We start from the raw sequence: 27,841 nt of genomic DNA, 5'->3' as shown, positions 1-27,841 counted from the left end.
AGACACAGGTTCATCCAGTGGGCGCCGTAGAACGACACTGATGTTGATCAGTCGTTGCGCGTATGGCACACGTGAACTCATCCGAGAGAAGCACGACCCGTCACAATAAAGATTAATGCAGTATGTTAGGAAGCAGTGCGCGTAACTTTTTTTTTCTTTTTTACGCCACTAGGTCGTGGCCCAAAAGACTTCATCTTTGGCGAAAAGTAACGAAGTGATGATAACTTGCTCACAAGTTTGTCTTTTTTATCTTGTTTGTCTTTTTTTTTTTACAATTCATAGACGCTATAGCTTCAAATTACCTCCTGCTGTTGCAGGTAAACAGTTGGAATGCGAAAAGTGAAAACATCCAATTTTCTAAAACCGCATCAGATATCAAGATTATGCTTTCCCTAGAAAAACAGTGTTGATACTACCAGATGGCTCACTAATAAGCTCTTCGGTATGCCTATAGAAGAATGGAGACCCTTATAAGGTTAAAATGAGGGCGAGGCAAATAACTTGAGGAATTTCACGACGGCAAACCACTGGCGACGATATGTCATTCACGCACAGAGCATAACCTGATTCATTAATTACGTTTGTTGAGATAGATGACTATTTCTCACTTTTTTTATAGCTCTCACGCGACATACTCTAAATGGAACGCTATGAGGCGTATAGTGTTCACTGTTAGCCTAATGCAGAAACGCGCTTAAATACCTAGCAAGCAGTGGGAAATAGCACTGCACGTGTTGTTCAGAGCACCGTACGTGGTTCAGGGTATACATGGTAAAGGGATTGTGGTGGCATGTTTATAGTGCTTAGCCTTTGGAAACCGAAACCAGCTGATTGGCAGGATATGTTTGAAAATAAGAAACGGTGGGGTGGGGTGTGTAGTTTTAAATTGCCCTGCGCAAAGACGGAGCACAAAGATGATATAGTGCGCTGAATTTTAAGTGAGAGCGCACAGTCTCTCATCTTCCTGCGCCGTGTCTGGATCTGTTTCCACCAGTTCTTCGTTAGCAGCGACAATACTCGGATCACGAGGAAGAGCTGAAATTTTGCTGTCACTACGCGTGGCCTCCGAGATTGCAACGGCGTGTTCCGGTGCAACTTCTTGGAGGCCACGAACTACCCCTTGAAAATTTAAAACCATCTGCTGTAGCTAAATGGCCGTGAGTTTCTGCTGCTCCTGGGTACCATAACACGGGAACGAGTTCCGACCGAAGCGGTAGCATTGCGATATGGATGCGCAGCGCAACATTGCTAGTGTATTTAGTTCTAGCGGCGCTTAAACAATCCAGGGTGGTCAAAATTGAGCAAATTTTTCACTACGGCTTCCCTTGATCATTGTCCATTGTGATGAGAAAGCTTTGCATTGATCGACTACCCTTCTGCGACGCCGGCGTCTCGAGCATTTACTGGAGAGTGTTGGTTTTCTCGTTGCTTGCGGAGTTACCATACTGTCTGAAATACTGTTCTGTCACTTGTCTTGCCCGCGCACGTATGCAACTTGCCCTCTCCCAACCTCATTCTCCCTATATAAAAGCACTTCTGGAATGTTTGAAGAGGTTGGTTGGCCTATGGTTTGCCGAAAGGACAATAGAAATGACTTTCAAAGGAGCCGTCGAAGGATGTCACCTGTCCACTTATTAACAAGTTCATGCATGCGAACGTGCGTACGTACGCTTATTGGCGCCAGTTCGAGCTGGCATCACCGTGAGAATCGTGCGCGCGGCGATTCACGTGTGTTCCAATTCGTTTCAATTGTTGGGTTGATTACCGCAGATTGAGCATGCGCCTTATAAAACTTGGCAACAATTGGATGACAGATCCGCTCATGACACCACACCATGCCAGTATGGAGCCAGACGACATAAGTTCAGATAGAGCTATTGAATGAGACACGGGAATGAGCAGACGGACGTTAGAGTTCCCATCGCTGATCCTCCGGTGTGCAATAATTATATAGCAGCGAGCAGAAAGTCAAAGGCAAGCTGATAGTTCCGAAGTACTGCGGATTGGGCAAGTTGGTGCATCGTATTCGTGACTTCCTTTAGCGCAACTCAGTTTGAGTATGAAGGGAAAAAGGGACAGGTTCGACCTTTTTCCCTTCATACTCAAACTGAGTTGCGCTAAAGGAAGTCACGAATATGATAGTTCCGCTTCTTGTGTTCCACTTCGTGTACGTCTTTGTATACTTATAACAGCTTGGCGAGTTCGTTAAGATTATTATTAATTACAGCGCAAGAAGGACGTAAACAGATGTAGTGCAATCAACCGGTCTCATTCATCGCTTTCCTGACGGGGGAACAAAGTGCTTGTTTTTTCCCCCTCTTCTGCGGGACGATTTCGCTCGCTCAAGCTGCCGGATGTGGTGCAGCGCGGGGTCGCAGTATGTGGGCAAACAGGTGCTCGCGAAAGTGGCTGCATTTTGATGCGTTTCGCAGGCGATAGCAGCGAATCTGCATGCACCATGACGTAGAGGTCATACTAAGCAGTGAGACGACTTGTAAGAAAGTCGTTGATCATTCGAGTTAGCATAATTAACACTAGATCAGCCGCCCGCCTTTGCACACGTCTTGTTTAGTGTGTGGCGTCACTTTCGGCATTTGGAACAACCGACTTCCATAAACCGTAACTACAATGTGGAATTGGGTGCTTCTTAGACAAATTATGGGGTTTAACGATGCAGAAATGCACCGTGGGTTATGAGGGACGCCGTAGTGGAGTGTGCGGGATTACTTTTGCCCACCTTGGGGGTTCTTTAGCGTGCGCACTAGGAGGATGCGCTTCTGCGGTACCAAGCAACTTTCTCCACAAGTTCCTCGGGCATGACTAGGCCTCGCCACCCGGGTTCTCTTACGTGGCCTAACGGTGCCGGTGTGACAGTGCGGGGCCAGGTGACAAACTCTCTCGGGGAAGTCACTCCGCAAGCGAACTATGCATCACTTTTACCTAGTCGCTCTGTTGTAAATATGTAAATAGTCATATCTTTTACCATATATCTATTTGTCCTGTTACTGGATCCATCCACAGTCTCGATCCCTCAGACTTGACGTCCGGCGCACGTTGGTGTCACTGTGGCGCTTTGTGTGCGAAGCTAGACTGCAGTCCTATCTTATGCTTATTCCCCCTCCGGCCCTCTCTCTAGGCAGGGCATCCGTTGAATTAAGAGTTTTGCTCACTTAGTTGTACTCCACGTCATGCGGCTGCTGCGACTGATAATCGAACCCGCGACCTCGTGCTGAGCAGTGCAACGCCATAGCCACTTGGGCACTGCGTCGGGTGGAGTGTGTGTTTGGAAGGTCTGCCTTATATGCTCTGTAAAGATTAGGGACCTGTACTTTTAAGGAGATGAAGAAGGCCGAAGCTTTGATGTCTGCTTTTTTGAGGCATCGAAGCGGTTTCAGAAAATAAAATTTTGCATGGCGAAGTTTGGCATCCCGGTTTCTTACTGTTGGTTGCACTTTCTGGCCGCCCTAGTCAGGAAGTGTGCTACAGCACAATTATTCTTTTCTACTTCTTTCTGGGGTTTTTACGTGCCAAAACGAGTTCTTATGAGGAACGCCGTGTCCATGGAGGGCTCCGGATTAATTTTGACCACGTGGGGTTCTTTAACGTGCACTCCCGCTTTTTTACTGTTTTTCGTACGGGCATTTCTTATGTGCGTTGCAATTAATTGTCATATCACAGATTACTGCTTTTGAATAGTGATTTATATAGCGCGCAGAGCACCAGAGCGGTGCTATCGTTTGCAAATTGCCGCACGCAGTCACCGCTCGTCATTCGCTTGACATATGCCGCTGAAACGTGTAGGTGACCGGACCCTTTAGACAATGGAGACAGGAAGGGTGTTCTGCAGGCTGTTGCCGATTTCGGTAGCTGGTGTTGGTGTTTCGTGGTCTTGCTAACAGCTAGGAAACACTCTGCCATAAGCATGTCATTTAGAGAGCGCGGCTTTCTCGCCAAAGCGCCCATGCAATCACGGACACTCGAGCTGAGCAGTTGTTACCATTGTGTACATATCAAATTGTATGTTCAAGAAATGAAATGACCATGATTTATAATGGTAGAATCGCGGACGCTGTTTGCGATTTAAGTAGGAATTATAATGTTAAATTGGCAAAGAAAGTCTTAAAAACTAAAGCCCCTGGAATTTTTTTTTCCAGGGGCTTTATTAAGAACTAGAGTTACTGTATATGCTCCCTATGCTACCTTTGGTAGCATATACAGTAACTCTATTAAGAACCAGTAAGTAGCGCGAACTGGCGGTGAAGCCTTCGTACTTCGAATCAACGAACCTATTATAGCGGACAACTTTTTGTGGCAATGAAGGGGAAGCTACGGGCGCGTGAATGCTGCACGTGAATGCTGCACGTGTTACCGCGCTAAGTAGTCCGGCAGGAACGCTTGGAACAGACGCTGAATCAAACGTAGCTTTCACGTGCGACTGTTTCGTGTTTGCCCAGACGCCGAAGGGAAAAGCAGAAAAATAAGTATACTTTTGCGCACAATGGTGTGTTCTGTTTTACTTAACTGTTGCTAATAAGCTGTTGTTTTCTCTTCCCCAGCCTAAACCAACGTGGATTAGAACGCGGGACTCTTCAGAAGCGTTCTCACTTGTGCGCGCTTTGCCTCCGTAGCTTTCCCTTCATTGCCACAGAAAGTTTTCCGCGAGTGACGGGGGGTTGCTTCGGATGTAGTATATGAGATCACGGTGCGGTAAGTCGGCTGTTATTCACTGCCGCGTACTTAGTGTTTAAAATTGCAGTTCGTTATTATTAGGCCTTCGCACTTGATTCTATAAAAAAAAAAAAAAAGTACACGCTAATGAGCAGGGCTCGCGTCTCTCAATGCATGGCGGCGCACATGATTGCGGTTGTACGCGCGCGAAATTCTGAGCACGCATGCGAGCTAAAATAATTTGCTCCAGCTCGCTCAGGTCTTCGAGAGACGACCTGAGCGAGTTGTTCCTGGCATGTAGGAAGCCCTGCCGGCACATCGCACTGTGAACGGGACGTATTCTGAACCGTTCCACTTCGGCGATATTTCGCTTTCGCCTTAGATGCGCGCTGATTGCCTGTTTTAGCAAAATTGTATGAGGTGATTGGCTGGTTGAGCCCCACGTCATTCAATTTGGCTCAATCAGCGCGCACCTGAAGGCGAAAAGCGAAATATTGCCGAAGTGGAACGTTTCAGAATACGTCCCAAGGCCTCGCATGTGAAGCTCCATAGTGTGAGAATGTTACCTTTTCACAGCGAAAGCTGCAATAGGCTCTTGAGCCATTTTGACGTGTCTCATTACCATTGAAAATTTCAAGTTCACGTTCCATTATCAAGCTTTTAGCTTTTTTTTTTGTTTTCTTTTGTTTTTTTACAAAACACTGTCTTGGCGGTCTTTGGACATACCTGGCTGTTGTTCCTTAAACATCCGTCTGTCATCACTTTGATTCGTCTGTAGTCATCGGCTTGTGATGAGTGCGTCAGGCTTGTAGCCAGGGGGGAGGGGCGATATTGCCCCCCCCCCCCCCCCCCCCCCCGGTAGCCATACAGCCACGCTTCCATTCATGCAAACCATATCATTGCGTTCGTGCAAACCATATCATTGCGTTCGAGCGCCCTCGGTGAACGGAACCACCTAGAAACGCGGTACGTGCGAGCGGCGCAGCGTGGCGCCAGCGGTCAAACGCTGTACCTACTAGCAAATGTAGTGTTGCTCCCCGGTAACGCTGTTTTATTTTTATTAATGAAAGCTATGAGACGATTCGTCCGTATAAAAATAGTATACATTTAGGAAGATTAATCTCACAACTAAAACTATAAAACTAGTAATAAAATAGTATTTAATAAGTCACATAATTTACATACTGCGATTTTTACCAAAAATTATTACTGAAAAATAGGTGTTTTCCTCAAATAGACCAGGCCTTCAGCAAGTGCCCCCCACCCCAAAAATAATTCCTGGCTACGGGCCTGGAGTGCGTCAGTAACAAACGTCCTGGAGTAGTTATATGTGTGGGTCCTTCAATCAGCACACATGATTTTATTTACGGCCGATGTTGACTACTAACCACTGTGTGTTGGTGTAGGCAGAAGACACCTGCATGAACTACCAATGAGTAGTGCGTGGGTACTCCCGGGGCAGTGCACTTGGAGAGGTGATTGGGCTGATCTAGGGCGCGATCTTGTACGCGTTCCAAAATGGAACGGAGGCGTTCCGTTCCATCGAGCCGCACACGATTGGTCAATTTCAACCGCGACGTTCAAATTGACCAATCGTGTGCGGCTCGATGGAACGGAACGCCTCCGTTCCATTTTGGAACGCGTACAAGATCGCGCCCCTAAAGCCCTAACTGGAAGAGGCTGAGATACTGTTGAGATGGTTGAGACATGAAATGAAACAAAGTGAATGGAGGAAGATTACAAGAGGCAGGTGTGCACAATTGCCTAAGCTTTTGCCAACAGTAGTTTGAAGCTGGGTTATTATTATTATTATTATTATTATTATTATTATTATTATTATTATTATTATTGAGGCAGAGCTCCTCCATTGGCATTACTGAATCTTCTCGCTTTGCTTTCAAGCAGGGTGATTATGTTGGCTTGTACGATTTCTTGTCCGCCACCGATTGGTCACTCGTCACAGATAAAACCAATTTCGATGACCAAATAGATCAGTTTACAAAGCTTGTTTTGAGCATTATGCGCAAATACATTCCTCAGTATAGTCCTAAACACTCTAAATATCCCCGTTGGTTCTCATCTGAACTTATCACTGCCCTGAAGTATAAAGATCGCGCGCACCGTAAATCCAAAAGTCCTGTGGAGGGAAAAATTCCGCTTTCTTTGAACTCTCGATCGATCTGCAAATGCCTCTAAGTGGCATCACGACTTATATTTTGCATTATTAGAAAAGAGCGCCTCCGACCAGCCGGCGGAATTTTGGAAGTATATGCAAAAGCGCTCTAGTAAACATGGAAAGTTTTGGCTGCATGACTCTAGAGGAGTAGAAGTCCAAGCAGTCACGGATTGTATTGCTGTCCATTTCTCATCCTTATATAAAACTTCAGGTTTCAACGCAGGTGTCAGCAGCACACAACGGTTCCTACATCTAGTGCTGTGCTGTTTCTCCTCCGCAGTTCTAAAAGATTATGGCTGTATATTTGCCCCAGTATTGACATCTATATTTAATAACTCTCTGAATACTTCCACTTTCCCTCGCATGTGGAAAACTGCTCGTGCTTTTCCTGTATTTAAGTCTGGCGGCAACACCGATGTCTGAAATTATCGCCTAATTTCTCTTCTCTGTGCCACGTTTAAGATTTTTGAGCTTGCTCTTCACAACATATTGTTTTTTATTGTGAAGAACGCATTGATCCTGAATCAGCATGGATTCCTCACTGGCCGCTCCACTATCACAAATCTCACAAGTTTCATGACACAGACATCCTCGCCGGTACTCCAAAGGGGGCAAGTTGACACCATTTATTGTGACCTCAGCAAAGGTTTTGATGTAGTCAGCCACTCACTGCTTCTGATCAAGCTTACGTACTTTGGTGTTCAATCATCAATTGTAAATCTCTTGCGGAGTTATCTTATTGGTAGATCATGTTATGTTAACGTCAATGGCCAAAGGTCTTCTTCTTACGTGGCAACTAACGGCGTCCCTCAGGGTCATGTATTGGCACCACTCCTTTTAGAAATTCTTATTAATGACATTCTTTCTGCCATTTGACATTCTTCATTCCTTATATATGCCGCTGACAAAGATTTTTAAGGCAATTCACACTGTTGATGACTATCACATCCTGCAGTCTGACCTGCTTTCTTTTTCTAAATCGTGCACAGGTAATAACCTAACCTTGAATGCTGTTAAGACCAAAGTCATGACTTTCACCCACAAAACAGCAAGCATTTCTTTTTCTTATTCGGTAGATTCTGTATCATTGTGTAGGGTCCGTGAGATCAATGATTTCGGTGTACTTTTTGATACAACCTTAGACTTTTCAGCTCACACTAAACGCGTTGCAATGTGGGGTATGCGGTGCACTCTTGGCTCTGTTTGCAGATTATCGAGAGAATTAAATTCTCCTACACCATTCTGCAAGTTGTACACAACAATCTGTCTTCCTGAACTCGAATACGCGTCGGTCGTCTGGAACGGCATCTCTAGATCCAACAGTGACGTTATAGATTGGGTCCAGAAAATGTTTCTAAGCATATATCATCACCGCTTTGCTAGCACAGATGCTGGACCTTGCTCTAGCACTGTCGGGTTATTGTCATTGCCCTTACTTCGCTGCTGACGTAATTGTGCTGACCTTCTGTTTCTTTTCAAACTCCTTCACGGAACTCCTCATTTGTATCATGTTTCGTAATCCGGGCAAGATTACCAGAGAACTCGGACCTTTCCATGTTGCTGCCTCTCACCAGCAACACTCAACCATCCACAGAATACAGTCTTTATAATGCCCACTTTCATGACCTTGATATTTTTAACAACTCGCTGTCATTATTCTGTTCTGAGCTTTGCGTTGTTGTCTCTTAGTTTTACATATTGTTTAACTTCCCTTCTCCTCCTTTTTCTTATGTATGCATTTTGTGCCTTGTTGTATGTACACTTTTCTTTTCAAGATTGTTATTTTTTATCATTGTTTTTTTTTTGCTGATATTCCCCTGCTGTATTTCTTTTTCTATGTATACGAGATCTGTTAGAATTCTAAGTATACAACCTTTGGCCGAAGAAAAAAAAACTGGCATAACTGGAGCGTTGCAAACCTAATCACCCTTAAAGTAGTCTCCTTGGGATTCCAAACACTTCTCCCAGCGGTGCTGCCATTGTTGGAAGCATTTCGAGAAGGCCTCTTTCGGAATGGAGTTTAGCTCAGCTGTTATTGCAGCCATAATGTCCTCTCTTGTCTGAAATCGCGCTCCTTTCAATGGCCTCTTGATTTTGGGAAACAGCCAGAAGTCGCAGGGGGCCATATCAGGAGAGTAAGGAGACTGTTGAACTACAGGAGTCTGGTTTTTCACCAAAAAAAGTCTGAATCAAGTGTGAGGAATGTGCAGGAACATTGTCGTGATTGATGCGCCAATTTCCTCTTGACCACAACTCCGGTCCCTTGCGCCGCACAGCATCACGTAGACGACGGAGGACATCCCTCTAGTACTCTTTAGTGGTTTTCACCCTGTGGTGCGTACTTGTGGTGTACCACACCGTGGGAGTCAAAGAAAGCAGTCAGCATCGCTTTGGCGTTGCTGTGCACTTGGCGGGCCTTCTTTGATCTTGGTGACGTGGAATGCTTCTGCTGTGACGACTGGGATTTGGTTTCCAGGTCGTACCCGTACACCCAAGACTTGTCACCAGTGATTATGGTGTTCATGAAGTCGGGGTCACTGTTTGTGGAATCCAGCATGTCCTGTGAGACTTCAACATGAAGTTGCTTTTGCTCCACCGTGAGCAGCTTCGGCATGAATTTCGCCACAACTCTCTTCATGGCTAAATCTTCGGTCATAATGGAATGTGCAGAAAAAGTACTGATGCCCACCTATTCCGCAATTTCTCGGATAGTCACACGACGGTCCCGCATCACCACAGCGTTCACTTCGGCAATGACCTGGTCATTTCGGCGTGTTGATGGCCGACTGGAGTGTGGCTCGCTCTCCACCGATGTGTGGCCGGTTGTACCACTCCTTAATCTGTGTGCTGTTGATAGCATCATCACCGAAAGCCGTCTGAATCTTCCGAATGGTTTCCACTTGGCTGTCGCCCAGTTTCTGGCAAAATTTGATGCAGTAGTGCTGCTCCAGTCGCTCCGTCATTTTGCTTGCAATAAAAAAAAAACCGACTAGAGCACTGCGCAATACCTCACTCAAACGCTGCCTCCCTGCGACTGACGCTATTGGCAGGCGGGAAAAAATTAGCGCATGCGCACGAAGGTTCAAGGTCGGCTGATGCAAGCGCGTTTGTTTCATATCCATCAGGTGTTCGCAAAAAAAAAATAAGGTCACATACAGACCTCGTACGTGCGCCAGTACTTAGACCTCATGGTTGTTCCTGGGAACGATAAATGATTGATTGATTATTATTATTATTATTATTATTATTATTATTATTATTATATATCATTATTATTATTATTATTCAATTACAAGTTAGGAGGCTGTTTTGTTGTCGTAGGACAATTGTAAGTACATCTAGTAGCTTCCAAACTTTTTTTTTTTTTTATTGCAGTTACCTTCTGGCATGTGTCATTTTCTGACTTGCGGTACAAAGTCCCAACTGCGACTTTGTTACCACTGCAAAGTAGCATGATTGGGGATTTCAGTGATAGTGAAAAGCAAAAATTTTGTGCATTATCATCATGGGCATTATCATCAAGGGCTTGGAAGCATGCAGCAGATGACATTTCCCCACTTTTACACTCGACTTTCCACTCACCATGAGGGCAGGTGAGAAGTGGCCAATTGTGGCTCTAACTAGAGTCCTGTGACCGTAGCGCAGGGCTCTAGGATTACTGTGGGCATCACCGTGAACTAGTGCAGAAAGTCGCATTGCTAACACAGCACTGAAGTGAGCTGCAGCAGTTGGCAGCCGGAGCCTGTGCCAACATTGAATGCACTTCACTGTCGGTGGCATGATAGAAACTTTGGAGTATATATCAAAATTCTGAGTTACTAGAGCCAGCCAGTGAATACAGTGTTTGCCGTTGAGTCTTTGGAGCAGTTCATTTTCCTGTAAAATTTTAAATATTAGTTCTCTCTTTACTCAAGACCAATAATCCGTTTGTGCGGCTAGCATATTTCTTCACCCTGCCTAAAACTGGCATTGCTTTCACTTTCCATTAAAGTTGGGTACCTTATACTCCTTTAACATAGTTTTTTTTTTATAAATTAAGGAAAATTTCTAAAGTGAGCTTCTTAACTAGCATACTTTCCAAGGTGAAGCGGCAGTAAAGTGGCCTCTTGTTCAGAACGAAATTTCACCTTTTCACACACCTTTGTTAATAGTTGTTATACCTTGATAACAGGACAAAAGAATTAGCCGTTTGTTTTGGGCTGTTTGTTTTTGTGATTGTTTTTGGCAATGAGTCGGTAGGTTAACATAGTCGAAAAGAAACATGAAGTGAACACAGGACGAAAGAATTAGCAGTTTGTTTCGGGCTGTTTGTTTTTGTGATTGTTTTTGGCAATGTTGACCACCACTTGTGCTGAACAAGAATTATTTCCATGAATGATCTGATTGTTGTGTGTTGCCATCCTGAATTCATGGTGCCGTTTTTGAGAAAAAAGAAAAATGCAGCATGTTTGGCTAAAAAGGGTATTCTGCTGTGCTTCTTGCCAGCCCCTTGCTGTTATTTCCTATCTGCTTTTCTATCTGTACCTTTTATGGTATTTATTAATCATTTGTGTGTGTGTGTATGTATGGCTCTTTCAGGACTACCAGGTGGGACCTGGACGAGAATGACCCAGCATGGACAAAGGCACTCTGAATGCAGCTTTCAGCTGCTTAGAGGGCATTTACACAAACCAGAATGTGGGCAAGCATGTAAGCGCCTTGTTGCAAGCTAGTCGAGGCTCAGCCTCCCATTTTTTGCCTCCCTATCCACTGTTCCCACCTCTTGCACCACCATTGCCGGCAACTGATGACTGTGCCAAAAAAGCCCACCCCCCTCAGCAACAGCAGCAGCTGCAGCAACCGCAGCAACCACAGCAACAGCAACAGCAACATTCCAGGGTAAGCATTTGCTAATATGTGAAAATTGGGGGTGCACAGGCTTGATCCCATATTGCATAGGCCTGATTATAATAATAAATTATTTCATTAGAAGCCATGCCTTACTGGGGGAATATGTAGTCATGCAATTAATGACTTGGCTTATAGGGGCTTACTGTTCCACTGCAAGCTTACTGTTTGTAAACGTTTTGTGAAGCTAGCCACACTACCACTATGTTCATATTTAATTTTGGGGGGGATCAGATCAATGAAATGCCATCAGTGAACTGGCTTCATAATAAAATTACTAAGATAATATAGAAAGCAGTCTTGTTTGTGATTCACATAAGTGAACACTGCTATTGAAGGATGCTTGATAAGCCATATACACATTTTTTCAGAAAGCCTTGTGCATTTATTTATCCACAGGCCTCTGAAAAGCATTGATCTGAGGGGTCTTCACATATTAAGAGGAAGATTTAGCTTAGGTTCATCTCCGATTTCCAGTACATATAAAATGCAAGGCTGTTGTTAGACAACTGCTGGACCGATTTGAATAAAATCTATTGCATTTGAGAGACGCAGTTAGGTTCTAGCAACTGTAAGAAGCACTATTTTGATTTAGGACCTCATAGGTTTAAAGAGAATTGCTGAAAATCGGTAAGCTAAAAAAAAAAAAAAGAAAAAGCATGAATTTTGTGAATCACTCTGCACCAAAAACAGATATAGAAATTCTGTCAATTGCATTGTTAGAGCATCTAAAGTGGACGAATTTCATATGAGTTTACAGCTTTCGTGAAATTATTACACTTGCGAGGGCTTCGGAAAAGTCCTGCTCACAAATTAGTGGTATATTTGAGAGAGGTTATCAATTTTTTCTGCTTTGATCTCTTAAAAGGTGCTGTTTGCAGAATTGTGATATCATTATTTATTACTAAGTTAAAATTAGAAACTTGGTACTTGAGCTTTTTCGTTCGATTTCGCAGTTGTGAGCAATATTTGTTAGAAATTCCACGTCTTAAATAATAAAATCTGCTTCCTACAATGTTAACTTTTCTTATAAGTGCAGCAAAGTTCATCAAATATGGTGCGGTGGATGCTGAGAAAAATTTCTCTGTTCCTATGTATTTAGATAAAGAAGCTTCCAAGCTAAAGCTTCCTCTTAAGAATCTTGTTGCATTTCATTGTAGTTGCTTGAAAGTAAAAAGTAAACATCTGAGCTGATCTCTTAGCGCAGTTTGCTCTTCTTTTTCGGGGAGAGAACAGCACATGTGGTGTATCCTTTATCGTTATGCCGTGCTTCTGTGTGGTATAATTTCTTTCGCGGTTAAGTATTACTGCGCCACTATCCTGCTGTACCTTTTGCCTTGGATAGCCAGTGATGCAAGGAAAGTAGATAAAACACTTCTGTGCACTGTGTCGTAAAGGAAGTGAATAGTGAGGTGAATACATACTGAGTGCTGCATTTGGTGAGCACATACTGTACGAGTCTGTCACCATTAGCAATCTAGCTGATAATATTTAAGGCTTTAGGTCATGTTGTGGGAGGTTGTCGTGTTGAGGTTGACATGTTAACGTGATAAACTAGTCTAACAAGGCACTGTCATAACCATCATGATACATGTGGACCTTATTGATGAGAAATTGAATAGCACACATTTTGCTTTAAGTGTACGCAATTCTGCTAACCTAAAAAAATGTTTTAATGTCAAACATTGCAGGTTTCTGACTCTGTGCTTGGTGCACGGGGCTGCAAAGAAATGTTTGGGGTCCATTTTTAATAGCTCAGTGGTACCTTTAGCTTGACTATTCAAAAGTTCTTACAGGGGCCAGTGAAGAAAAAAGGTAGTTATCATGAGCTTGAAATGTTGAATATAGGATGTTTTGACTTTAGCACTTTGCTGGTGATTTGATGAAAGCTCTGCTGGTTATTATAAGGAAACATAGGAAAGGGGATAGCTGGTGGTTAACATTCCAGCATTTTCCTGTAACACATGATGAAAATGAAAGTTCGGGGCAGCTTTATAGTGTTTTCAAAATGCGAGTTGTGCACCTCCTACAGCTTCTGTGATTACTGGTCTGTAGAAAGTGCTTACTATGTTGTGCTCTGTTTTCTGAGTGAATTTGAAAGTGAGAATTCATATAGAGCTAACCAGCAACGACTATTAACTTGAAAAATGTAGATTTAAATTTAGTTCTGCATTTATAGGTCCAAATATTGCACATAGGGGCTCAATGATGACATTTTGCAGCAGTCCTCTTTCTTCTCAACAAGCTTTTAAAATCAGCTTTTACATTTCTTTTTTTTTTTTTTTTTCATATAGAGGTGAGCAGTTATGTGGAAAATTGGATGAGGATAGACTGTGCCATGGCAGAGAAGCTACTAAAGTGAAAAAGTGAAAGCAATGCTTGCTGATATCACTAATTTCTACACAGCTGAGATGATTAAGCAGTTTTGAAAAGTGTAAATCTACACTTCAGGGTATCTTTGATGCCAGAAAATGCACTATCTATTCCTGCTTCTGCTCACGAAATTCTTTGGGGTCTCCAAGAACAGACAAATTCATCATCTTGGAGTCTTAAACCTTGTAGATTTACTCTTTTCAAAACTGCTTCATCATCTCGCTCCGACCTGGCAAGACAAAAGTCCTTCACTAGCCAGGTCAGGCAGGCGGCAGAGGCCAGTGGGGCCTTGGACTGAGAGGCTCCGACCACCCCTCCTTAATATCTTTTCCATTCCAATAAAGTTTCTATTAAAGTTTCTATTAATCTTGTTTAAATTGACAATGTTTGTTGTATGTTAAGAAGGGATGATTCCCACTTGGTTCCAGATTTCAGATCATGCTTGAAATTGTTATTGTAGATCTCGAACAGGCATGCAGTTTAATTTGTATTGATGTAGTCATAATTGCACACATGATCTGGGAACTTACATGACACAAGTAAAAGTTTTGAAGCCATTCACATTCAAATTTGAAGCTTCCCCTAAAATGCACAAGAAGTGCACAAGCAGGTTTTGTAGCACTTGTATTGAGTATTGACATACATTACAATTGCTTGCAGGTTCCCAGCTCGGGTACTTCAGCCAAGTCCGAACGCAAGGCGAAGCGTGATCCAGGAGCGTCAGCTAATGATGGCTGGGTTCAAGGACAAGAAAAGTTCAGTTGGGATGGCTCACCAGTGGCTGCCTACAATCCTGCAACGAAGATGTTCCGCTGTGTTGCATGCAACACGTTGGGATTTCTGTCAAGAATTGCCGAGCACTACTTGGGAACCCATGTTAATGCCAAGGCAAGTTATCTAAGTGTGCAATGTTTGTTTGTCCCTTAGAGATGCTGCAGGCTTTTGAGGCTATTTTCTTAAATGTGAGTTACGGATTATATTTGTTCATTACTTATTGGTATTAGAAATATATTTGTACTGTGTTCAAATGATGTTTTGTATCCACAATTTTAACCCTTTCAGTGTCAGGTGTTGTTTTTGCATATTTGAAAAAAAAAAACACAATGGTTTATCTATGGTTATTCAGAAGGGAAAAAATGACACGGATATCGGCAAATGCATTCTTAGTATGGTCCTCACATTCCTAATTTTCTTATCTCCTACCTAGTTTCATTCTGACGTGCAAGCTTCCGCGATAGCGTCCCGCTGTGTCGGGGTCAAAAAAAGGAAACACTGCTATAATTGTTCGACAGATAACGGGAGCACACAAGAGTGGTCTTTGTGCTACGGCGTGAATTTTTGAATGGAAAATCGTCGTGGTTGTACAAAAACTGGAAGCCACCCCTCCATTCGGCGGATGCACACTCTGTGCGGCGCAACCATGGCCACGAAGAGGCGTGTTCCGCTGCATGCTAACAAAAACCCAGACTGAGCAAACCCAGAGAGATGAGAAAATATGTTTTTAGAAATATACAACAGATGGCGGAACTACCTCGGAGCTTGCCAACTTCGTGTTATTGCCCACATTCGACTGGCATTGCAAAACGTACCGCTAAGTCAATGGCACTGAAAGCGTTAACCATTCTTTAGATATACAGTTGAATGCCTCTACAATGGACATCTCTATAGCACAATGACCTGTATAATGAAGGATTGATTAAGTCCCCAGCCGAATTTCTATTTTTCATATTTATTGTGAATGCCTGTACAGTGAAGACTACCTAAATGAACTTGCCTGTACACCAAAGAAATTTAGCTGCTTTGTTGCTCTACAACGAACACCACGAATGTCAACAAAAGCTACAGTGATGAAGATCCTGTAAGCGATTCAAGGATTTTGACAGCAAGGGAGGCGATAGCTGCATTCAACAATCTGTGGCGTTACCTTGCGTAGCTCCTGTGTTTTGCCGCGGAGAATGCTGTAAACCTCTGTGCATTAAGGTTGACTGCAGTCGCACATTCTGTCACAGTGTGCATGAAAAAGATTGTGACTTACTTCACTAAGTATTTGCAACAATTCAGAAATACTTCAGAGAAAATAGAAAGATCTATCCACCCCCGCACGGTAAACTCAGCGCTGCGGAGGCAACCGTGTTGCGAAGATTACAGACGAACACCTACATAAATTTGCACACACTCCACCTGATCTACCCCACGGCATACAGAGACATAAGCCCGTGGTGTGGAGCAACACCAACACTCTTTCACATCACAGTGGGAGTGTGCAGAACACGGAGAAGAACACGAAACAAACGGCACGTGGAACGAATTGGAGGCACTGCTGTCTAGCCCGGCCCTGGAAGATCAGCTACGACTGATCCAACGAGCTGAGCGGATGGCCCGTGCTAGTGGGGCCTTGGAATAGGGGCACCACCCTGCTGGACAAACTTCGTCTTTAACCCCCTACTCCCTCTGTGGACTGGGGTAGGAGCCTGTCCGGTTTCTGAATATAATAAAGTTTTACTACTACTCCTACTACTACTACTGTCTAGAATTCATGTTTAATAAAGGCTTTCTTTTGTTGCACATGCTTAGCCTGCTCTAGCGTGAGTGGTACGGTGCACACAACCCTTTCAACGAAATGACCTGTATAACGAAGGATTTTAGAGGTATTGCCACTGTCTTCCGAAAGTGTCACCAAGGGGCGTTCTGAGCACTAATGGCAGCAGTAGCGATGCACTTGAAGAGTGTGCCAATGTCAAAAGTAAGCTGCACTGCTCTATAAATTGCTCAACATGTACGCTGCTTGTTGTAGTGCATAAGCGGGTGCGTTGGCTGACGAATATGTCGCACTTGATGACGACATGGTGTATTCGTAACAGACTTCCGACAACATCTTCATAGGCAGCTAGGGTGGAAAGGATGTGAATGTCAACGAAAGCTACAGTGATGAAGATCCTGTTAACGATCCAAGGATTTTGACAGCAAGGGAGGCGATAGCTGCATTCAACAATCTGTGGCGTTACCTTGCGTAGCTCCTGTGTTTTGCCGAGGAGAATGCTGTAAACCTCTCTGTAACAAGGTTGACTGTAGTCGCAGATTCTGTCAGAGTGCACGAAAAAGATTGCGACTTACTACACTAAGTCATGCCTAGAATTCGTGTTTAATAAAGGCTTTCTTTTGTTGCACACGCTTAGCCTGCTCTAGTGTGAGTGGTACAGTGCACACAACCCTTTCAGCGAAATGACATGTATAATGAAGGATTTTAGAGGTCCTGGGAATTGCATTATATAACAATGGGGGTTTGACTGTATAGTCATTCCAAAATTTTTTCTTGTGGCATCTTGCTTAGCATTCTCATTTCAGCTACTTGTGTCTTCTGAAAGTTAATTTCTTAGCCAGGATAACTTTGGGTCTATACAACAATGCTGGCCCTACCACTGTCTTTTAAAGTTGTCCTTTCAACTTACCTCCCACCTTCTTGTTGCATAAATCTCCTGAATTACCTTTCAAACTATTTAAATTCTGCATTCTGTAATGATTTCTTCATGTACAAATGTTGCCACCATAGAGCATATTACAAGAAAGACGAATAATTGGAATTATTCTGTGTCTTGTAGCAGTCAAACCTGGTTTAAAGGGACACTAAAGGCAAATTTGAAGTCAAGTTAAATATATACCGATTAGTGCACTAAGGTGACCAAAGGATCATCTTTACTGAGATGCAGCTTTTGTAAGCAGGTAAATGATGTAAACATAAGGCAGAATTGCTACTGCCTCTGAAAATGCAGTACATACCAGTTTCCATGATGGAACCTGACTTGTTCGTATTTGGTGAATTGTGGTCAAATACTTGTCCTAATCATCATCATCAGCCTAATTTTATGTCCACTGCAGGACGAAAGCCTCTCCCTGCAATCTCCAATCACCCCTGTCTTGCACTAGCTGATTCCAGTTTGCGCCTGCAAATTTCCTAATTTCATCACCCCACCTAGTTTCCTGCTGTCTTCGACTGTGCTTCCCTTCCCTTGGCACCAATTCTGTAACTCTAATGGTCCTTCGGTTATGTACCTTATGCATTACGTGGCCTGCCCAGCTCCATTTCTTTCTCTTAATGTAAACTAGAATATCGGCTATCCTTATTTGCTCTCTGATTCACACCGCTCTCTTCTTGTCTCTTAACGTTACGCCTTACATTTTTCGTTCCATTGCTCTTTGTGCGGTCTTAACTTGTTCTCAAGCTTCTTTGTTAACCTTGAAGTTTCTGCTCCACATGTTAGCACTGGTAAAATGCAATGATTGTACACTTTTCCTTTCAATGACAGTGTTATGCTTCGAGTCAGGATTTTGTAATGCCTGCCGTATGCACTCCAACCCATTTTTATTCTTCTGTAAATTTTCTTCTCATGATCAGGGTCCCCTGTGAGTAATTTACCTAGATAAATGTACTTCTGTACAGACTCTAGAGGCTGACTGGCAAACCTGAATTCTTGTTCCTTGCCAGGCTATTGAACGTTAGTTTTATCTTCTGCATATTAATCTTCAATCCCACTTTTACACTTTCTCGGTTAAGGTCCTCAATCATTTGTTGTAATTCGTCCCAAGTGCTGCTGAACAGGACAGTGTCATCTGCAAACTGAAGGTTGCTGAGATATTCGCTGTTGTTGCTCACTCCTTAGCCTTCCCAGTCTAATAGCTTGAACACTTCTTCTAAGCATGCAGTGAATAGCATTGGAGAGATTGTGTCTCCTTGCCTGACCCTTTTCTTGATAGGTAACTTTCTACTTTTCTTGTGGAGAACCTTGTGGATATGAACATTATGTTCCATTTAAACATAAAAGAAAATGCAGTTTGCCTAATTATTCTATTTTTCTGCAAAAGAATTCACTGATGCTACTTCTGACTAATCTCACCACAGCCTGTGTCAAAGCAGGCAGTAGTCCACTACCAAGCATGACCTCTAAAGGAACTTGTTCCTTGGCAAGTTGGTGTTCAGGTTTGCTGTGTGTTTTTCTACTTGGTGCAACATAAGCAATGTGAAACAGGAAGCATTGAGGCAAGCGCCAAATACCAACTGTTTAATAATGGCTCCAGACACATCGCAATGAAGCCTCAAGTGCATGCACAGTATACGCCACAGTAAATTCGCAATACACTTTCATGCTGTCATGACAGCTGTATTAAAAAAAAAAAGTTAATTTCTGAAGAATACATAGTGATATCTAACACAATCAGGTCCTTTTTTCTGATATGAAACACTTCCATCAGTCCCCTTCTATATTGGTCTCCCGGCTTTCGCGAAGAACTGTGAATTGTGCCAAGTAAGGCTCTCATTAACTGGCTTTACATTATGTAGGAAGATGCGTGTCATCACTTTTGCCTATGCTTAATTATTAACGTGCTCCCTCTGGCTGTAATTGATGCATTGCCCCATTTGTTTAACTTGGGACTTGCTGCAGATCAGGGGGATTTCATACAGTACTACCTTATAAATTATGTGACCACGAATATAACGCGAGGGATGGCTTTCGGTCTCTCGGAAAAAGAAAAAATATATATTACCATTATAACTCAAAGGGCCGACACATAAAAGGGGATGCTTGTAGGGAGCTTTATTCTTTGTTACTATGAACTGCCGTCACAAAATACAGTGATAGAATGAGGGCATGCACTATTTACTCGTCACTGCTGACATCTTTGTCACTGTCAGCGAGAATGGTACCGTCCTTCATGCCATCAAAGTTATTGGATAGGCAGCACTACAGAAAGGGCCTGTGGCACAATCTCTGTGTTTGATTCTCTGTGCTCAAACACGGCTTCGTACACAGTAGTGATCACGGTGGTGCCTGGTGGTTTCGCTTACTGCAATGTGAGGTGCCAGGAAAAACTTTTTAGAAGCGTGTATATTTGTGTCATGAGCCTGAATATAACGCGAGGCACGTTTTGCAGCTGGAAATTTCAATAAAAGTAACTCTCAATGTATTCGTGCAAGTACTGTCAAGCACAATGCCTGAAATATTTTGTTTCTTGTGGCACCCTCACTGCTCAGCACGAGTAATTCAAGGTCACAACTTCGGCCACTTGTTGGGAGCTGAGAAAATGTGGATACCATATCTGGTAGCCACCTTTTTGAGGTTATGGCTCACTCAGTGCTCTATAGGACATGGAAAGCTTTTTTGCTTTCTCTGGAGCTACCTTAAACAGTTAGTAGCTGGCTCTTGTCTGTCTCTACTTTCCTGTTTCACATTGCTTACATTGCATCAAGTAGAATGATGTATTGCAAGCATGTCCTCTGAGATCAATGTATAAGAGACCACTTTTAACAAATGTTTCGATGTCGAAAATTTTGCATCCTCGTTAGTCATGATTGTCTCTGCAACTAAGTCATCTCTTGGCATGGAACATGTGTGGTTTCTTGAAGGGTTGTCTAACATTTTATATTGACTCAATGTTTGCCTTAAGTAACCCTTAAAGTTGTATGCACCATGGCTAATATCATACAGGATGGTGTATGAACCATGTATATTTATGCACTAGATGGTACGCATTCATTCCAATTTCTGGTTGGTGACAATCTTCACTTTGGAACTTAATTGTGTTGGTGATCATGTTATAAAATAGGTGAATTCTTGGAGGTATAATTATCAAGCTAGGCTATAAGCAATGTGCTCTGAAAAAAAGTATAGTGCTTAATCATTGTGGCAAACAGGCATTGTGCTACTGCATTACTCTGTTCAAAGTGTAGGCAGGTGATCGTAGTTTTTAAGTTCTACGGCTGGGTGCAATGTTTAAGTATTCATGGACTACCACTAAATATTTCTCCATGGCAAGTTTTGCTCTATGAACCATGAGCATTTCCTTTTGATGTTTTTCAGTTGCTGTCGTTGCTTACAATGGGCATGTTTTGTGTGCTCGCATGAACAGCAGGTGTTCCAGTGTCCGGAGTGCCCGTACAGCAGCGCTTGGTCACGATGTGTTCGACTCCATTTGGGCAAGGTGCATGGCATCCAGAATGCCCCAGCATCATTGTGGCGTGACCAGCCTTTGCTCGATGAAATTATGGGGTTGCTGCAGAACCTGAAAAATTTGGCCGAGTCTTCTGGGGGTGCAGGGCTGGCTGCAGCACCCGCCACTCCAGCTGTAGATAAGCGCTATGTCTGTCCTCGTTGCCCCTATGCTACCGACCGCAGAGACCTATACCACCGACATGAGAACATCCACAAGGATGACAAGCCTTTCCACTGTTACGTTTGCTTCAAGTTGTTCAACCGAGCCGACCACGTCAAGAAGCACTTTCTGCGCATCCACAAGAACCACCCCTATGATATTGGCCTGATTCGGCGCCATCCGCCACGCTCAGCAACACACACAGGCCATGGGCCCTCGGCCAGTGGCCATCATCACAGCAACAATGGCCAGTGGACACATCCTGCAGGTGCAGCTCGCCTTCCCCAGCCATCCAACTGTGCTGGTCCAGCTGACTGTTCGAGGGCTCTGCCTGTGCCTACCAATGGATGCCCTGCAGGTTGGTACTTTTTAATGCTGAAGTGTTTATGGTTGGTCTCTCTAATGACTTTGCATTGAACATCTGTAAACAAAACTGAAATCAGCAGCTGGTTTTGATCACTGAGGATGATGTGCAACAGACAAGTTTGCTAAAGAGCTCTGTTGAAGTTGGGTACACCTAGAAGGTCAATGGCATGGTGCAACTAACAAATATTTTCTTTTCTTGTTTTCCTTTTTTTTAAAATCTTGTGCCTTGTGTGTTAGACTGACTTATCTATCTTTGCTACTCCTCTCTTATATATTAGATATGCATATTTCCAATTATATATTGTAAAAACAACAATGTTCTTTGTGCCTTCATATGTAGCCATTAACTGCCAAACAAATGTAATGAAACCAGTGTCACTACTGGGAAAATTTGGTGCAAATGAATTGTATGGAGATGCCCTAAGAAGGTTCGTCATCTAATGTGTCTGCATTCACATGTTTTAATTGACAAGTGAAGTTATAGTTAAAATTTTCGTTTACTCTGACAATGCCTGAAGAACATGCACGAAATAAAATAGAAATTAGGTAAGTGAAGTGATTTGGGTGATTTGGTCTAAGCTCATGACACGAATGCAGCGCAAAGCACTGAAGTGCACCGAAGTGCCTGTGTTTGTACTTTTTCCGCTAACGACACACCTATCTTCCCCCTCTTTGGTGCTTTGCGCTGCATTCATGTCTGGAAACTGAGTACTGTGTACTCTATTATAAGGCTCTTGAGGGGGGGAGGGGGGGACTTGTACACCCGGCCACAAAAGTTTACGTACCACGGGATCTTGGGAAAACGTTCAATTCCCGAGCAGCCTGTAGAGTAGCTAGTAAAACTGTATATGAAAATGTTCTTAGCATATTCTAGTCGAGGCCTGAAATGCAAATACCAGGCTGCGTTGTGTGGCCGCGGAGATATTCAGCTGTTTCTAAGATTTCATGGTCCGTAATATTTTGTGGGCGGGTGTACATAAACCATCCCATCCACTGTAGTGGTTCAGGGTCAATGCTGCTCTTATGCTAAGCATGAAGCACTAGTTTTATCCTGTGGTGGCTGCTTACCAATAGGGGCTAAATTTTAGCACATGGTAAAGAATGCACAGGTTAATATCAACCTGGAGCTTTCCACCGTGATAGCATGGATGTAGCGTTGGGACATAAAATCTCAGCAAATTTTATGTAAAACCACAAAGTTGCTAGGTAATGCTATCATGAACATCTGAGCAGCAAGAACTTTACATTTTCAATCAATAGGCAGCTACCCAGCAGCTTTTCAGTCTGATTTATGCATCACGATAGCTTGTTGGCCAAGTAAGCCTGATTTCTTTAGTGGCCATCATCAATTAGTACCATTTCACTAACTGCAGGTTTCATGAACCATGAGCAAAGCAGCAGGTAAGATATACTAATTGGGCAGAGCTCTGCAGAGAATAAGTGAGGGTGGCTGTTTGCTCGTCTAAAACCTGTTGTATCTGGATTAGACCCGAGATAGTTAAGGAAACAGAAGTTTAATGGGCCACACTTGCCCATCTCTTGGTGGAGTATCACTTATTCTAGCTAGTGGTAAGCAGCAGCTTCCAGCATTATAGGAATAAGGAAAGCGAAGGGGGAGCTACAAAGGGGTTTACTTCGGCTGGGTACATAACATTTTTGAAACTTGTTGCCTTGGATTTTAATGGTTACTGCAGAATAGGGTAGCCCATTGTGTAAAGGAACACTTTTTGTGGCCAGCACCCTGATGTGCCACATATGCGCAAAAGGTACACTGGTCATTCCCTTGAAGGCATCATATGTCATATAGCTGGATTGTAAACAAGCGATACACAGGAAGAAGGGGATTTGAAGGCATCAACAGTGGACGATCAGCAAGGGATGCCTCTGCAGCCAGCATTTCGACAATGGGACGTGTTTCTGTCGGGTAACTGCTTGCCTTGAAGGCACTGACAATAGGGAAATAAGTTGTTGCCTTGATGAAATGGAGTCCCCTTGTCAAAACATTGGCTCCAGAGACATCCTTTGTTTGACCATTGTTAGTCATAGCTGTATTGTGTTTAATTTGTCAAATAGGAGGGAAATAGGCTCAATCATTGCTGTAGCAGCACCAGCAGCAGCAGCTTGAGTTCATAGCTAATTTAGATTGTGTGACACAATGAGAGTGAAGGAGGGAATGGTCTGGACAGTGCATGTCTTGATTGTCCTTCCTTCATCCTCATGTTGCACTCTGTCCTAAATTAACTGTGAACCTGTATGAACTCTCCCACCTTTCTGTCGTTTGGCTAACTGAGCTACCATATTGTGCTCCATCCAGCCCCCAGAGAAGTTTTTCTCAACTTGTTCGACAATATAGAGTGTTGTTAGCATGTGGTGATTGGAAAAAAAAGAATGGTATGCATTCTCTGAGATGGTGCAGTTGTGGTGGACAGTGCTATGCACTGAGCTCCACTGGTAGTACAAGTTGAGGGGAAAAGGTAGAGGGTAACATTTGCCTTGCAGCTCCACTGATATTTTGTATTCTATAAAAAATCCCTGAGGCAGACTTTCCATACGAGGCAAGGCGTCTTACCATATTAGAGGTGTTCCTAGGTTAGGCACAAAATTGCTTTTCACAAGCCCTTTCAATGCAATCGGATGTCAAACTTCTCAAACCTACCATGTAAACATGTGATCAGTGCATGTATTTGTAGTAGTTATAGTCATTAGTCTGGGTAACCCTCCCCTCCCCCCCCCCCACCTTTTTTTTTTTTTGATTGAATTGTTGCTGTAGTTGGGCACTCTTCCCATCCTTGCCATTATACAGGGTGTTTCACTTAACTTGGGCCAAACTTTAAATGCTATGTGCAAATGCTACGTAGCTGGACAGAACCAAGGTAATGTTGTTTGCCGTCGCTTGGAGATACTTAGATTATTTTTTGCATTTCGCACAATTTGATAATTAGTCTTAATGAATTCACCAACTTATCAATTATTTTAATTAGATGAAAAGTGTCAATGAGAAAATTGTAGAGCAACATGAAAAACTCCTGATACAGCTTTCTGTTGCTCACTACGTGCTACGTAAAAGTGTTTTTCCGAGCATGTAAGAAGCCTGTGAATACAAGCAAAATTGCCGCGCGACTGATGATATGTACCATCAGAGTACAGAGTACTAAATGGTATTACCTTAATTTCTGCAGATTAACATTATTACTCACTCACCGTGGTGAGCAATAATGAGTGGCTTTGGTGTTGCGCTGCTAAGTTTGAGGGCGTAGGATCAAACCTGGCCGCAGTGGCCGCATTTCGATGTGGGTTAAATGCAAAAGTGCCTGTGTATCGTGTATTGGGTGCACGTTAAAAGAACTCCAGGTGGTAAAAATTAATGTGGAGCCCCCCCACTATGGTGTGCCTCATAATCATATCATGGTTTTGGCATGTAAAACCCCAGAATTAATATTATTCCTCAAGTTTTTGTGAAATGCTTAAGAATTCAAGAATTCAACGCAAGACTGAATATGCTGTCTGAAATGCTTAAGAATTCAAGAATTCAACGCAAGACTGAATATGCTGTCTGATTGTGGAAATGTCAACCTCACTAGCTGCTGGCAGTGATATCAGAACCAATGCTGCGGCGTCTGTGGCAGAGCACCCCCATGCTCTCTCTGCCTTTGATTGCAAAAAAATTCCATTATGTTACAACAGCTGAAGAAAAGAAAAAGCAACATAGTGATGTAGACAAATTATGCAAATTCACATCTCCCCAAAGGCCCACAGAGGCTGTGGTAGATGCATGCCAGCAAGAGGATGAGCAAATGAGGAAAGGTGCACTTGTGAGTGTATCATTTTTTTTACCTTGTTCCATACTTAGGTAGGCTGCCATCAAGCGTCATTTCAGGCCTTTTCACGAAACGGAAACTATGCCTCTGATGCTAATAACCGCTGCTAGCACATAACCCGATGCTAGCACATTGGCGCAGTGTCACATAGTGTCTAAAAACACTGACACTGTTACCGCCTTTGGTAGGGGCCCACTTTTTCTAGTCCAATTCTTGTGGCATCTAGTGTTTTGAGACGCATGTGACATTGAACTACCTTTGAGATCAGCCCAAATTGTAATGCAACAGGTTGTAACGTTGCTTCACTGCAGTCATCATGCCATCGCTGTCATACTATCATCACTGCCGTCATCATCACCTTGCTGCTATCATTACACACACTTGCGTTGCACACACAATCGCTCGCCTTACACAGGCATGTTGGTCCATATTGTAAGGATTTTGCAGAACTGCAGTTCAAGCTGGATATCCAGTTAGCTGCAAAATGCTTTGCATATGATTCTCACAGTGCATAGGATCTGCATGATTTTATTGCTTCAAACATCTGTAACATGGCTGTTCTGGTGGCTTTTCAAAATAAGCTTGCAAGAGAATGTTTATTGGGCTGTGATTCTGTATATCCTCCTGAGATCCGACTACAGCTATAGGCTATAATTGCTTTTCAAGGTGGTTTTTATTGTCTACTGTTATCTTATGAAGGTGAAAAACAATTTTTAAAATTTAAATGTCATGATTAAATGCCGACAGCTGCGTCTCCATTTATGTGAAAAAAAAATAAAAATAACCATCTCCATCATCTCCTCATGTTTACTATGGTAAAAACTGCATTTCGCTCTGCCTAAATGCAGAGATGAAGATGGAACTACCTGTAGTACATTACCATGTTGCTGCCGCATTTGGTGCTTTCATGCAATCTCAGTGATTTTGAAACACACCTCCAGGTGGCTCTCAGCCGTTTGGGATGACACAACTACCTGTAGTATATTGCCATGTTGCTGCCGCATCCGGTGCTTTCACGCAATCTCAGTGATTTCGAAACACACCTCCAGGTGGCTTTCAGCCATTTGGGATGACAAAGAGGTCTAAATCAATTTAGTGTCAAATTTCTCGAAAGTAGTTGACAAGAATATGTGTAAACTACTTCACTACAGTTACAAATACACCGTAGTTCATACCGAGAATGAATATTTGGCGTAATCACTTCCGAGTGAGTGTCAAAAAAAAGTTTAAGGCAATGTGCAGTGTGTTGTACAAAGGGTCTTAGGAGGATATAATAATCATATCTCGCGAGTTTTGCTTGCACTCAAAAAGTGCAGTATGTAGTTTATCAGTTGTTTATTGGTATGTAGTTTACTTGGCACTGTTCAAATCAGAATATGTTCAACAAACAAGCCCAAATTCTGACACTTTTGATTTATAGTAACTGCAATTTAAAAAGAATTTCAGCCATATACGTGGCTTGATTAGACCATAGTGTGTCCGTCCAGTAAATTTTTCTTGTCACTAGCATCACTTTACATGACCCTTAATTTTACGTAATGCCAAAATGAACTGGCATGGCTTTCAGCTCATATGATTGACCATAGGATTGAGGACATTTTCTAATGCATGTATTTCTTCTGATGCTCTCTTGAAGGGCGGTAGTTCACACGTTTTCCATACCACACTTTTTGCTAGGGAGTGAAGATTGATTATTGTGTTTGATGTACCTGTCCTTGACATCCGTGTGCGGCAGGAGACTGAAGATGCTGGCATTGTGTGCAGGAGGCACGCAGGCTTGGGGCTTCCATGCTGGCAATGTGCCTGCTGTGTGCAGTGGCACTGGCCCCAAGGCCATGGGCTGCCCCGCTGCCCTGCCCCAAGAGACGACGGCAAAAGGAAAACGTGGGGGCTCGGGCAAAGCAGCAGCTACTGCCACAAGCGGAACTGCAGCAGCCAAGACATTTGCCTGCGCCTACTGCCCCTGGCGTGGCGTAGATGGCTGGTGCTTGCGGCGGCATCTTAACACGCACATCAAGCCATTCTCCTGCCCCTTTTGCGAGTACAAGGCAGCCCGGTCAGAGCGCCTGAACACGCATGTGCTGAAGGTTCACGGGAAGCATCTGTGCAACAAGTGCCACTTTGCGGGGGAGGACTCGATTGCTCTGGAGCGCCATGTCAAAGAGAACCAGTAAGTACAGTCACAAATTTGTTTGCATGAAGAACGGTAACCTTTAAATTCCAGATTATGCAGCACTCCTGCTACGGTCTTGATGTAAACTTTATGAAAAATTATGAGAAGTCTCGAGATCTTGATGAAAACCATCTTTCTACTCAAAATTTCTGATCTCTGTCTCATTTGTGCACAGTTTAGAATATCTTGTATATGTACAATATCAAAACCACTCAACAGGTTTTTTCTTTTCAA

General features: G+C 43.2%; 1 protein-coding gene across 1 annotated transcript in view; it reads left to right on the top strand.

Moving 5' to 3' along the window:
* Window positions 1-27,841, top strand: part of LOC119464457 (zinc finger protein 135) — a 71,889-nt gene that overhangs the window by 13,657 nt on the left and 30,391 nt on the right. The window contains exons 2-5 of the mRNA XM_037725450.1: window positions 11,423-11,722; window positions 14,765-14,992; window positions 21,008-21,608; window positions 27,199-27,604. Of these exons, the coding sequence (XP_037581378.1) occupies window positions 11,459-11,722; window positions 14,765-14,992; window positions 21,008-21,608; window positions 27,199-27,604 (1,499 nt within the window). The 5' untranslated portion in view covers window positions 11,423-11,458. The remainder of the gene's footprint in view (window positions 1-11,422; window positions 11,723-14,764; window positions 14,993-21,007; window positions 21,609-27,198; window positions 27,605-27,841) is intronic.

Source organism: Dermacentor silvarum, chromosome 1 (genome assembly GCF_013339745.2).
Source record: "Dermacentor silvarum isolate Dsil-2018 chromosome 1, BIME_Dsil_1.4, whole genome shotgun sequence".
NCBI classification, from domain to species: domain Eukaryota; kingdom Metazoa; phylum Arthropoda; class Arachnida; order Ixodida; family Ixodidae; genus Dermacentor; species Dermacentor silvarum.
This window is presented reverse-complemented; position numbering and strand designations above follow the sequence as displayed.